Raw genomic sequence first — 14,026 nt, 5'->3', positions numbered from 1 at the left:
GAGATACTAGGTATACTAGCCATATTTATCTTAAGAATGAGTGTTACATGTGAAACAATTCTGTAAAATTTTTTGCTGTCTGTGAAATTTTTTGTTCTTGGTGTAACAAACAAATAATTTTCTGTAGCAACAACACTTTCAGGTGCTGGCCTAAGAGAAGCCTGGTGAATAAACAGATGAGAAAACTAAAAAAACAAATTTCCTGTAAATCTAAAACTAAAGAAAGTCCTAAAGACTTTGAAATAACATATTGTTTGAAACATGCCTCAGTCTTTCTCAGAATTCAAAAGAAACATTAACTCCTAGAAGAGATTTCAGAGGCTGTCTTCCTTTCTCTTGGGAATCTAACTATAGAGGCAGGACTCGACAGACAACTTTCAGTGGAGCTTGCCCAAGAGACATTTGCTATTACTTTCAACCAAGGGCATCTGTTGTTAGGAAACTATGCAGAATTCAAGTGGTCCTTGGCCATATCACCATCTTCATGCTCAATGATAAGATGAGGATATACAACTCACTTTTCTAAATGAGTTAATGAACTTGCAGTTTCTTTTCAGCAGGTGCATCAAGACTGCTTAGCGATCAGTATAAATAAATAAAATATTACGTTGTAAAAAATTAAGAGAAAGAATTTTCAAAAGGAACTGAAGTAGTTTCTGTGTCTGACAGTGACTTAAGTCTCAGCCAAGTGGTCTTTTCTTGGAGCTCCTGACTTCAGAAAGTTATCCACAGAGGCAAAGAAGGGTCTTGCTGGCACACTGATGCAGTTATCTTCTACAGATTTGCTGTAGGTTTACCAATCTGCCTGTTGCTTACAAAAGTAAGCACAAGAGATGGCCTCTTACTACAAGGCCAACTAAAGAAAAATGAATCACTCCCAGTCAAGCCACACTTGGCATCTAGTATTTTCTGATTTGTAGAGCTACACCATTAAATGCTTTTTTTGCAGCTAGCTCTGCAGTGACCTTGCATACACTAAGGGCAGCAGATCAGAAACCAATTTATCCATCAAACTGCTCAAAAATCCTTAGAGTTCAAAGGCTGCATTCTCCCATCACTTAACTAGGAGGAATTCTCTTGCAACAGAGTGACAAAACCAGCACAAAGGACGTCAGATGCTGGCTCTTTATCTATAGCTGTTTTCACAAGTGTGTTTGCTGTCCAAAATCCTACCGTAAAGTTTCCGGTTTTGCAATTACAAGTTAGGTCTCTCTTCATCTCTTCTTTCTGAAGACTGGGATTAAAAAGACCTTTTCTATTTCATTCTCTGAAGGTGTATGAAGCTGTTGACTGATTTACAATTTACTGAAATATGATTGTTATAGTGGTCCCTTGCTGCTTTTGCAGCTTGCTGAAGATGACAAAAACAATCAGTCATTGCTAACCTAAACATTAAATATATATCCTAGATTCTGACAGCAAAACTGGGGGGAAGGGGGCTGGGAGAGGAAAGAAGGAGAAAGAGCAAGAGATCTAGAAGCTTGCTTTGAAACAGGAAAGTCAATGACTTGGAAACCTTTGGCACTGTATTCAGAGTCTTACAGACTCTCCTGCTGGCAAATTTACCCAACTGTGTCACCTGTAAGCATTAAAAAATCTGACTTTGTACAGTGCTCCTCTTGCTCCTGCATGGCTACTCAGACTTCCAAGAAAGCACAAAATAGCAATTACCAGAGCAGATGATCACCATTCTACTACCAGAAATGTGATCACGCTCTCCTTTCTGAACGATCATGCCTTCCAGACAAAGCCCAGAGCATGAGATAGCAAAGTAGATTCAGAAATATGGGGGAAACACAGCTGTATTTGATTGCTAATTCTGACATTTACCACCAAATAGCAGGGAACTGGCTTCACTGATGCTGGTGATCCTGAGTGAAAGTACAGCAGAAATATGGAGCCTGATCCTTTGCTGGACTGAGTAGTTTGAATTTTGTTGGTTTTTTCCAGATTGAGGATTGGGTCTCAAAAGCACTCTGCTATCTTGTAAATGACAACAGGGAAAAAGCTGACAGTTTTGAGTGGGGTGTTTTGTTTGGGTTTTTTTGGTTATTTTTTTCATCTGCAGCAAATGCAACTACCGCTTCAACTTCTTTGTTTATTATAAACCCATTTCTTCTTTCTACTGGGCAAAGCTTTGAAATCCTGGCTGAATTTCTGAACTTTTCTCAAATTTAATAGTTTTGCTCAGTTAGGAACAATCATGCTTAGCTCTCAGTAAATGCAAAGATTGTTATTTTACTATAAGATTTAAAGGCTTTGTCTCTCACTATGCTACTTTTCCTTTTATCTCAATGTTTCAACCAGGTGCATGTCACTGTAGGACACAGGTCCATAACTATCAGTAGTGAAGACAGAGGCCAGTATCTGAAGATTTTTCCCAGGTCAATACAGAAGATACCTGAGACACAGCAAATGATACAAAATCACATTACAGCCCTTTTTAAAGTGACTACCAAAGTGAGGTCAAAAAAACAAGTTAGAAGCACAAATACCATTTATTTTTAATGTAACTTGTGCTCCCAACTTTGACACTGAAAATCCCACCTTATACCTTGCTCGTGAAGTGTATGAAGAAAGAGGGCTGTTGAGGAACAAAGAAATTAATTTTCTTCCTCTTAGATTTCATTTCTCTGAAAAGTGCATCAAACTCTTTCAAAGATAGGCTGGAGGGAGAAAGGGGGAGAGAGAGAGAGTGGAGAAGAACATTTGGAACTGTAGCTTTGTATCTTATTGAGAGGAACAATTTATCAGAGCTGTGGAGCTGTCAGTCCTTGACATGATAAGGAATAACACCAAATGAGTAATGTTTCCTCCAAACCCAGCTCCTTTAATTACAAGCCGCTTCCTTGCAGAAGAGAGACAGAAGATGCAGAAACACCAATTTCATGCACTTGTGCCTGAATAATGTCTCCGTGCTGCCTTTTCCAGATGGCAACCTTTTCACTGGAGGAACTAATGATGTGGGCATATTTAGGGAAAAACCAATAACGGAGTTTTTAACCTTCAACAGCAAAAAGCATGTTGTACAAAATGTTCCTTGGGATACATTTACAAATATCAATTACATTGCTCACTGAGGTGTAATCAGCTGTAATAATCAAAATTAATTTTAAAAAATAATTAAACAGACCCCAGGGCAAATAGTTGATGCTCTTGTAGTATGACATCACAGTCTACATATGTACCTGGGAAGAACTTGCTCACTCTGTAAGCAGCAAAGTGATTTTAAGGAATGAGAACAATGCTGTGGCATGCTGAGAAAAAACTTGCAGCTCAGTAAGGTACTACCAGAAACATTACTTGGGTATCATAGCCTTCCTGATCAATACACCTGGAAGTGAACCAGTCATCACTGCAGATAAAGTTGCAATCTGCTGCAGGTTGGGCTAGAGGGTTAAGACTCCCTAAACTGATGCTGTAACAGACTCGCTGTCTCCTCAGCAGGAGAAAAAAAGACCTTAATATGATCAGCACTGCAATAACACAAGCTCAGTCCAAAGCCCTGAATATTCTGTCAATGCACTGCTGCCCTACCATATAGCTGGTTACTCTAGCCCTAACACACTTAACTGGTGCTTTTTATTTGTATTCTCAACATATGCCCAGCAAAAACATGGAAATGGCCCTCACTCTCAGCAAAGGAGGAGCTTACACATGCAAAAGATAGTCCAGCTGCATTGCTGGTGGTAGGAATGCTGCATACCCTCCAGACTCATCCTTGGTTTATATAAACACTTGTCTCCTTATCTCTTGAGCCTAAACTAAAATTTGGGCCTTTAATACTTCATATTCAGTAGAAAATGAAAGGACAGTATTATGGTAATACCTGATCCTTTCTACTAATTCAGTGTCTGAAGGACAAGGTTTACATAACTGATGTAAGTCAAAAGCAGCAGCAAAGCCAGCATTTCCTCACCTTGTTCTGACCCAAGCAGAGCCCTGTGAGCACAAACACACAAGGGTTGCTTAGGTTTTTCCTTTCAAGTGCAAAAAGTATGCATTAATACATTATAAGTTAAGGCTGCCAGCCGAAGTTCTTCAGATCAACGACTATTGCTTAGTCATTATTTCTAGCAGTCTAGAAAAGAATCCTTAACTGCAATAGGTGTCTAGTTTGCAATGGAACATGTCAACAGACATACTCAGAAGACTCCCAAGTCCAGACAAACTCTGCAGAGCCATATAGAAGGCAGACTGGTGACAGAGCCAGAAAAGACAAAGAGCAGAAGTTACCTGAGATTTGCATGTCATTTCCTTTGTGTTTCGGCCAGGCATCAACCTGATAGCTGAAGACAGGCTTTCACTCCAGGAATTGTGCTTGCTCTGTGATGGGCCTGGCCCCGCTTTATTCTGGAGAAGCTTCTTTTCAGATGCTGTGGGCCAGAACAGACATAAAAACTTGTAAAACTTGAAGTTGAGCCTGTGGGAAGGTAGAGGGTTTGTATTCCTGTTACACAAGACATGACAACATGGCAGTGCCTCACTCCAGCTGGATTGTCCTTTAGTTTATAAGAAAAGCACTGAACTAATGAACACTTCTCAAGTCTTTATTTAAAAGCCTCACAGAGGTGTGCCATTGATCATTTTCATTATACAGATGTGAACTCTGAATCACTGCAGCACTGCACATATTGGGATGCCCTGCTTCAAGCAAATATACAATTGTTTAAGGAGATTTCTGTTTCTTGCAGTACGGCAGAAGCCCTACAACATTACCAGGTGATTACAGAAGAGCTGGGGCATGACACAGAAAGAGATCACAAACCTGGATGAGATAAACTGAGAATCTGCTTTACCTAACAGGTGATGTGCAGAGGAAGGGTATAACCAAGGAATCAGCGGCTTTCCATTAAGCACTACATTTACTGCAATGTCTTTGCTTACTACAAGTGTTCCATAAAAGAACAGACCTATCAAGTGCTGCCAAGCTTTTGTCATAATTTCTTCCCATAAAGGAGTGATCTCTGTTATCTTCATGTCCCTTTCTTTGTCATTTCCTTTTACAGAAAGATCCATCTTGTAAGTGTCCTCCAAAGCCTGCCGCCTCTGAGTAATGAGCTGCTTCCAGATGATTTCTACTGTTCTCAGAATCTCCTGATGGACTAGGAAACAAAAGAAACTACAAATGAAGAATCATTTTTTGTGTAACAAGTCAAGCAGCAGATAAAGCAAAAATATCTCATTTGGAACAGCACTACTCCAGAGTAACTGCTAGAGTCAGTGGAGTTGCTCTGTGTTGTCTACTGCCTCCATAGGTTCTGAGCCAGACTAGTTAATCTAATACAGAAAACAGCAGGACATTTCTTTTACTATATTTCAACTCCCTGAAAGAAACAAGTAGGAGTGACAGATGATCCTAACTGGTTTCTGCCTTCGAAAACCATCTCATCAGAATTTTGATGATCTTATTATCATATATAGAATGCCAGAGCACATAAAGGACATTCCTTTGGGTTGCCAAACATCGTTAGAGACAGTGGGGGGAAGGTAACTAAGTTGTGAAACAATTTGACACAGCAAGAGTATGCTGTACAAGGACTTGCCGAGCTGTTTTGCTGTATTTCCCTGCAAATCAGACTTATTTGGTTGCATCATATCCAAGCCAATAAATATTAAAAAAAAAAAAAAAAAAAAAAGAGAGAACATCACTCTGCTGTGGGGTTCAGCTGACAGCCCCCACATTGAATCCAGCCCAAAATATTTCCATTGTTTCTTTAAAAGAGCAAAATGTTTCTTCCTGCGTACAATACAAAGACACAAGCTCTGTATAGGCCTTGAAAAAACAAATAGAGCTACAAATAGTATGTATCTGGGCATGGATACTGGCCACAACATAGGGAAGAGATATCCAAACTGATATTCATTATTCCTGAGGATGTGGGGTGTGAATTTTGAATAAAAAGGTATGATGCAAACACAAGTGATTTTTAGCACAACTTTCCTTTCTCTATGCTGTGCCTGCAGTGCCTATACACCAAAGAGGCAATTAAGTAGAAATTGCACAAGCTGCTGATAACTGTTTATGCCACACACTTTCCTGAACTGTAAGCCAAAGGCAACATGTGCCATAAATTACCATCATCAGGAGTAGGCAGACTGCCCTTTTCCTCTTCACTGGGTACAAGAAAAATTTGATGATACGAAGCCAGCTTTGGTTTTGCATCCACCCCAAAACCTTCTGAACAGCTGTGACAAAAAAAAAAAAAAAGGGAGGACGTGAGGAAACTAGACTTAGAATAAACTGAGGATAGTGAAAAACCTAAGGGTATTTCTATACATGCACTCCTACACAATTCATTTAGTAGATCAGTATTCCCAGGCTCAAGGGCTTACACCAATCACATGATATTGCAGGATTTACAGGAAGTGGGAACTAAACCACTGCCAGTCTGGTTTTCAAAGTCAAGGAGTGGTCATCAAGATCCTATGGATCACTCTGTTGTACATGACTTATCCCTGCACTTCTTAGTGCACTTGCATCTACCATTCACCTCAATTAGCTGGAACATAGGGCTGTACTGATGTAGCCAGACTGCATCCAGCTTTCTTGCACCTCCCCTGAGCATCCTGTATGCCATCTCTTTGCTCTGAATTTCTTCACTTGAGGTATCTCCCATTATGTGGGAAACACTGCCTTGCCATACCCTACAACTGAACTGTTTACTTAGACTAAGTTCTTTGCACCAATGATTGTTCATTCAGTTTATAAAGCATTCAGCACAAAAAAGGCACAATCTTTAGCACCATGGTATTAGTATCATGTAGATGTGATTACAGCTGAGAGCATCACCATGGCCAAAAAGAGTTAGTGCTGCTTTGGGGGTGGGGTGTGTGTCAGATAATTTACCAGTCAGTAGATAAAAGACACCAGGAATTTCAGCACAGCAGTAATGCATACAATAAATGCAACAGGCTTAGTTAAGGCATCCAGACAACCTGGACTTGGTCACAGAAGTGCTGTTGATAATATATATATATTATATATAGCCACTAGTAAGATACCATGTTCTGTCAATTGTAAACAGGCACTACTACATGGGAGAGTCAAATCTCTTGGATATGCAAAGCTACCATTTTAATTTCTGATTTTATTTAAAATACCACAGTTCTGATTCCCTGGATTTGCTATGTTTGGCTTTTGGCTAACAACACCACTTCTGTAATTTATTTTTTTAAAAATGTTTCTGCTCTTGATACATAGAATCAATCCTTACCCCATCTCAACAGTTTTGGCCTGGAAATTATTATCTGACTGGAATAAGAACGATCAAGAAAAGACCTCAGGAAGCGCAGCTCATTTCTGATGTGATATTGTGTTAATGGATTCAATTCAGACCATCTAAGCAGCACAGAACGTTTTCATTGAAACAACAAACATCATTGTAGTGAATAAAGCACAAGGCAATATTTGCTTCTTTTCACAAAAAAAGTTTCCAGAATAACTCCTCAGCTTACATTAGCAAGAGTACCTCTGATACATCACCTGTAAGAAGAGCGAACAGAGTGGGTATGGATATTCTAGCCCTATCCAAGCCAATGCCAAAACTCCCAGCTTCAGTATGACCAGGACTTTACAGCTCAGATCCAGGTAACAATAACGATAACAGAAAGATTCACAAGATCCATGCACAGTTTTATATATATTTTTAAATGTACCCACACAACAATAGCTGCTGGATCAGAAAAACCATCTCCCTAAATTAGCCCATGCAGATGTCTCAGAGAGTGGCCACCTGCATGCTTGTGGAGTGATTCTAGCCTACATCCCAGGAAGATTTCCAGATTCTCATTTTAATGATGGGCTTGTGAGCCAACCCCACTGAAATCAGTTCAAGCTTGTTAACTGCAGTTACTACTCCAAAGTGAGTAAGCTGCTGGAAATGCTGGATGAATAAAACAGATACAACACAGCTGTTTTGGTTAATAAAGAGTAGCAATTAAACCTATGTGCAAATTTAAGGGTTCTGCTTAGACAAACATGCAAGCTTGTCTGGGTGTCTCTGAAATGAAACACCCTTTCCAAAATGAAAAAAAGTGGAATTAAGTGTTATGTTGTTACCATCCACTATGCCTTGCTTACTAGATCCACAAACTCACATACTAGCTGGCCTTTGAGCAAGAGAGATGGTAGGAAATTTTCTGCTCACTAGTATTCAAGGCAAAAATAGCCTTCTGTTTGAAGAACAGTTTATCCCTTCCGCTTTCTTGCTGGAAGACAATCCATTGCCTCCAGAATACTGAGCACATCACTAACCTTCCTCTCCTCCAAATTAAATGATAAAAAATTACATCAAAACATTTCTGATGTTGTTTTTCATTTAAGTGTATGAGGAAAACAACCTCTTTCCCCAAATGGCTTTACTCTGCCACTTCTACAGACACCAAATCAGAGCTGAAGGTTTGCCCTATTTAAAGCAGAATGGTGCTTTTAAACCCCCAGAGCTCTGAGCCCAATGGGTTAAATGCTTGCTAGGATACAGTATATATATTACATCCAAAGTCCTTAGTCTAGCTGAATCCAGCTCAATTTCAGCTTCTAGCAATTCCCCAAAATGGATATTGCCTAAGTTTTGTGAAATCTCCCCCTCTGCACCCACTCCCATAGATAACAGCACAGAGATGTAAACAAATTTTATGCTGAGATGAACATTTATACCTGCCCAAATTCAGTTGGCAAAGGCAGTACATTAGGCAGACGACAAAATTGTTATTTGAGTTGTAATTTGCAAAAATAATGTCCCACTGCTCCTGTAGGACATTGAGAGTGTTCAGGATGTTAAACTGTTCAGGCAGCGATTGTTGTGGTCTGGATAGGCAGTATAGGATGGCTCTGTTTAGACAGCTGTACAGGGCACCGAGGAAAACTTCCTTTTGAGAAACGGAGCTTTCTAAGACCTGTGAAAACACAAAACACCAGAGTACTTGGCTTGCTCAAAGAACTCTCTCCCAATGATCCACTCCTCTCACTTCATTTAAGCTGTTGCAAACTTATTTCAGCAAAATTCCCCTGAACTACCTGTTGGATACAAATCCAATTTTTCTGTATTTCTGCTGAAGTCCCCAGAATTGTGGAAGAGATTAATTTATTCCTGTTCAGCAACACGTACATGGCCAACAGACGGTGGCACAAAAGAGCTAACTATCCCTTCTTTATGCTGCACTATCTAGCTCTGATTGTCATTTAGAGCCATTATGTGCTCATGCAAGAAAATAGGAATAATCAAAATCACTAAATGGTTTACAACCATCTTCCTGAGATTTGTGGTATCACAGCCTCAGTGTGAAACAGAACATTAGAACATGTTGGTAACAGTTGGAAAAAAATTTCATGTGACTCACCCCCATAATCTGTTTGGAAGTGAAGATCAGGATTTGCTTGGGGTCAGCAGCAAACATTCTGCTGTTCAGCTTCTCAACCAGCTTCTGAGCAAAATAAGCAATATTCATCATGGATACAGATGCAGTTGATTCTGAAGTGACATGAGGATCACTGGTCCCTGGAAAGATTACAAGAGGGTTGATTATTCCAAAACAAGCTGAAATGCAAAAAAACTATGCAAGATATGAGGTTACCCGGCCTGAGAAGGAATAGTCTTATGCCATAATGTCTCAGAGTTGAGACATGTCTAAGAAAACTCTAGGTCTAGCAGAAATACCTGTATTGTGTTTGTGTGGCAAGGTTTTGGTAGCGGTGGAGGTTACAGGGATGGCTTCTGTGAGAAGCTGCTGGAAGCTTCCCCTATGTCTGACAGAGCCAATGCCAGCCAGCTCTAAGACAGACACGCCGCCAGCCAAGGCTGAGCCCATCAGCGATAGTGGTAACACCTCTGTGATAACATATTTAAGAAGGGAAAAAGTTGCAGGGCACACAGAAATGGCAGCCGGAGAGAGGAGTGAGAACATGCAAGAGAAACAACCCTGCAGCCCCCAAGGTCAGTAAAGAAGGAGGGGGAGGAGGTGCTCCAGGCATTGGAGCAGAGATTCCCCTGCAGCCAGTGGGGAAGACCATGGTGAGGCAGGCTGTCCCCCTGCAGCCCAGGGAGGTCCATGGTGGAGCAGATATCCACCTGCAGCCCATAGAGGACCCCACGCCAGAGCAGGTGGGTGCCCGAAGGAGGCTGTGACCCCGTGGGAAGCCCACACTGGAGTAGGCTCCTGGCAGGACCTGTGGATCTGTGGAGAGAGGAGCCCAGGCTGGAGCAGGTTTTCTGGCAGGACTTGTGACCCCACAGGGGACCCACGCTGGAGCAGTGTGCTCCTGAAGGACTGCATCCCATGGAAGGGACATATGCTGGAGCAGTTTGTGAAGAACTGCAGCCCGTGGGAAGGACCCATGTTGGAGAAGCTTGTGGAGAACTGTCTCCCATGGGAGGGACCCCACACTGGAGCAGGGGAAGAGTGTGAGGAGTCCTCTTCCTGAGGAGGATGAAGCGGCAGAGACAATGTGGGATGGACTGACCACAACCCCCATTCCCCATCCCCCTATGCCGCTGGGAGGGGTAGGTAGAGAATTTGGGAGTGAAGCTGTGCCCAGGAAGAAGGGAGGGGTGGAGGGAAGGTGTTTCAAGATTTGGTTTTATTTCTCATTACCCTGCTCTGGTTGATTGGCAATAAATTAAGTTAGTTTTCCCCAAGTTAAGTCTGTTTAGCCCGTGACGGTAATTGGTTGAGTGATCTCTCCCTGTTCTTATCTCGACCCACTAGACCTTTGTTATATTTTCTCTCCCCTGTCCAGCTGAGGTGGGGGGGAGTAATGGAACGGCTTAGGTGGGCACCTGGTGTCCAGCCAGGGTCAACCCACCACAATACCTTACTCAGATTGGAAATGACAGCTCCATCCTAAGGACAGAACCAATCTCACTAAAATACTATCATGAAGGACTGGTCCAACTAATGACTCAGAAAGGAGAGCAGCAACAACTAAGTTATCAGGGTTGTTTACAGAAGGACTCAAGGATAAACCTAGGTTTCTTTTTAAGTACTCCCTTTTTAATGTTCAGAGTCTGTTCTCAAAAAGAGAGAAAAAAGTGAAGAGGCTTTCTAGAAAAACAGTAAAACTATAGTAATTTATGCAAACTGGCCTATAGCAGGAGCAAAGGGACAGTCCAGCCTGCTGAGCTGGACTGTCCTTCTAGCTACTCTTTCCAAACCTTTCTAGCAATTACAGCTACATGCTAAATACCAGCTAGCTAATGATCTGATTCTCACCACTCACCTCTTGGTCTTGTTTTCCCCTCGCCTTGGCTAGTAACACTGAAGATGTCCATAGCAGACAGCAAAACTTTTGTCTGAAAATGTCTCTTCTGCTCACTGGTGGCATCCTCTGGAGAAGCCTATATAGTGACCATATACGTATTAGTACAGCAGAAAACCAGCCAGGAAATCAGACTCAAATTCACTTTCAGCCTTTATTCAAAAGGCCTTTGATTTCATCGGATCTTTGGCAGATTATGCCTGTCAAAGATTCAGATGCAGCAAAAGTTTTCCTCAAAGAAGCAAGCAGAAATTCCAAGAGACACTCAGTACTATCTGAGATAATTAAAAATGCCCGACATTTCCCTTAAACACCTAGGCACCATCTTAGGAAGAGGAAGGGAAAACCAGCACAGAGCAAGGACAACTACTCCATCTCACTTGCACACTTTAGCCTTAGGTGTGGGCATATGAAACAGCTGCTGCAAGCTGAGAAGTTATCTGTGACAGCTAATCCACAGTAACACATAAATGCAAAGATCTGGTGTACTCCTCCATGCAAAGGCAACATGGCACATCTCAAGAGTGCATGTGTGGACAGTTACTGGGCAGCAGATGAGATGGCAGAAAATCATACCCTAGTTGGGAAAACAGGAAATCTTACATAGGTATACACTCTCTAGCTGATAGCCAGCATAGTTGCCCTCTTCACACTAAACACAAAGAAAGTTTTGCACAGGGACAGAACATAGATTCACAGGTGGTTCCCAGGAGATCTTGCCCTCAGGATATTTCAGCTCCATTTAGGAAGGCTCAGGATTCAGACAGTCAGAAGAGCCATCCTCTATTTTAAACTGCACCAAGCCTTGGGATGTTATTGTATAAACCTTTAGGGAACTGCTGCTCTGCAACATGATTTAACTCATGATAGTTGCAGTCAAGCTTATGTTCATTACTATTTGTATTACTAAGCTTAGTCTGCATCAGAACTCAATCTGGGACACCTGGACTCTTGACAGTTTGGAGAAGAAGCCTAAATTTTATATTTTCCCTTTCTTCAGACTGCTCTGTCTCTTTCCAGTGCTTTGAGTGGTTGAAATCCATAATCCAGGCTCATTTGCTACACCTTGTATTAATCTGTACTAAAAGTGGAGACAGTTGATTTTGGTTTATTTGAGCACTAAAAAGAAATTGTTGTCTCAAAAATCAGTACACAGGAATGCTCTATGTGAAGTCTTCTATTCTCAACAAATTCAAGGGCTGCTCTAATGACAAGCAGGTATTACTAAGGAAAAGGGAAATTTTTTCACGCCTTACTTCAATATTAAATGTTGCCCTAAAAATGCCTCTGTTGTTGTCTAGAGGCAGCATTTTCTTAGTTCACATGAATGTAGGCCTTTATTCCTTGTTAAAAAGGTAGGAATTCCGTTCCACTAAGCAGGCGGTCCAGATTGGCCAGAATGTAGTGCATGTTCTCTAAGAGCTGTGATCCCAGCCTTATCCTAGACTGTCGAAAATGCTGACTGAATACACCTCTTCGTCATCATTAGCACTTTTTTTACTAGGCTGCTAGCAGGATACCTCCTGTCCTTCCACCCCCAGTGCAAGGTATAGCAGCAAAGCCTGATGAATACAAGAGACACCTCAAGAATCAGCTCAAGTGGATGCCCTTGTTTGTTTGCTGGGATGCTGAGAAGACTGTCCATCAGGAGGACTCGCACAAAATCCCACACTTGTTTCTTGGCAGGGTGTGGTAGGAGCAGGAGAGAGGAGGCATCAACACAGCCTTTCCCTTCAGCAATGGCTGGACCATCAGGAGTCAAAAGGCCTTCAAAGCCTCCCTGTGGAAGCAGACAGCAATGCATTTTAAGTCATAATCTCCTTTAAATTGATTTTTCTTCCTAGCAAACCATCTCTGATCTGAAGGGCTTGTCCTGGCCCAGATGGACATACCTTGGGTGGTCCAGAATGGAAAGCAACCATAGCCAAAGTTTTCAAGAAGTCAGGACAGTGCCACACAGGGTCTTGAGTATAACTGTGATAGACCAAGCACAGAAACTGGATAACGTTCCCTGGATAGGCAATCTCCCAGGAGGCTTCTGCATCTGCAATAGGCTGAACACAGACAAATGCGCATCTAGTCAAGGCAACATTCTTCTCACTCATATAAGCTCATCTTTGGTCCTCTCCAGGTATCCCTAAGCAACTAAGCAAACATGACATGGCCACAGAGAATTCAGGCAATGCACAAGCAGCCAACTCCCAGCTTGTAGACTGAAGATACACTGAATCAAAAAGGTGGCATATCCTCATCATCAGGAATGAACAAAATGGTTAGTGCTGTGGGTAAGATCCATCTCTGTTCACTTTTAAACATGAGCCCATCACAACATCTGCTATGTAACATAACCAGGCCAATAGCTGTGCTGACTGTTTGAAGTCCCTGCTCACTATTATGCTCACTGTTGCCCTGTGAGGGCTGAGGAAGGCTAGGAGTTGCAGGTGAAGACTGCCACTGACATCTGACACTCTCAGGCAGTTTATTCTGCCATTCACACTCCACTGTACTTGCAACAAAATGCTTACCTTGTCCACAGTGACTCTAACCATTTCCAGCAGTAAAGCAGCTGCCTCTGCACACAACCCAATTTTGAGGACATTCTCCTTAAGGTGGTGCTGCAAGATCCACTGCAACATAGACTCAAGATCTTTCTACAACAGGAGGAGAGATATTTCAAGAAGAGATGGGAATTATTAATTCTGAGATTTTAATGAGTCTTGACAATGTAAGAACAGACAGGGAAGCTAATCTGAATTACCTTCGAAAGTA

At 41.8% G+C, this 14,026-nt stretch overlaps 1 protein-coding gene across 1 annotated transcript in view; it reads right to left on the bottom strand.

The window, feature by feature from the left end:
- Positions 1 to 14,026, bottom strand: part of WDFY4 (WDFY family member 4) — a 149,186-nt gene that overhangs the window by 79,104 nt on the left and 56,056 nt on the right. The window contains exons 31-39 of the mRNA XM_069796554.1: positions 13,783 to 13,908; positions 13,150 to 13,311; positions 12,840 to 13,037; positions 11,219 to 11,336; positions 9,343 to 9,500; positions 8,660 to 8,898; positions 6,080 to 6,189; positions 4,914 to 5,105; positions 4,237 to 4,376 (exon numbers count right to left, since the gene is read on the bottom strand). Coding sequence (XP_069652655.1) covers positions 4,237 to 4,376; positions 4,914 to 5,105; positions 6,080 to 6,189; positions 8,660 to 8,898; positions 9,343 to 9,500; positions 11,219 to 11,336; positions 12,840 to 13,037; positions 13,150 to 13,311; positions 13,783 to 13,908 — 1,443 coding nt within the window. The remainder of the gene's footprint in view (positions 1 to 4,236; positions 4,377 to 4,913; positions 5,106 to 6,079; positions 6,190 to 8,659; positions 8,899 to 9,342; positions 9,501 to 11,218; positions 11,337 to 12,839; positions 13,038 to 13,149; positions 13,312 to 13,782; positions 13,909 to 14,026) is intronic.

Source organism: Haliaeetus albicilla, chromosome 11 (assembly GCF_947461875.1).
Source record: "Haliaeetus albicilla chromosome 11, bHalAlb1.1, whole genome shotgun sequence".
In the NCBI taxonomy this organism is placed as follows: domain Eukaryota; kingdom Metazoa; phylum Chordata; class Aves; order Accipitriformes; family Accipitridae; genus Haliaeetus; species Haliaeetus albicilla.
This window is presented reverse-complemented; position numbering and strand designations above follow the sequence as displayed.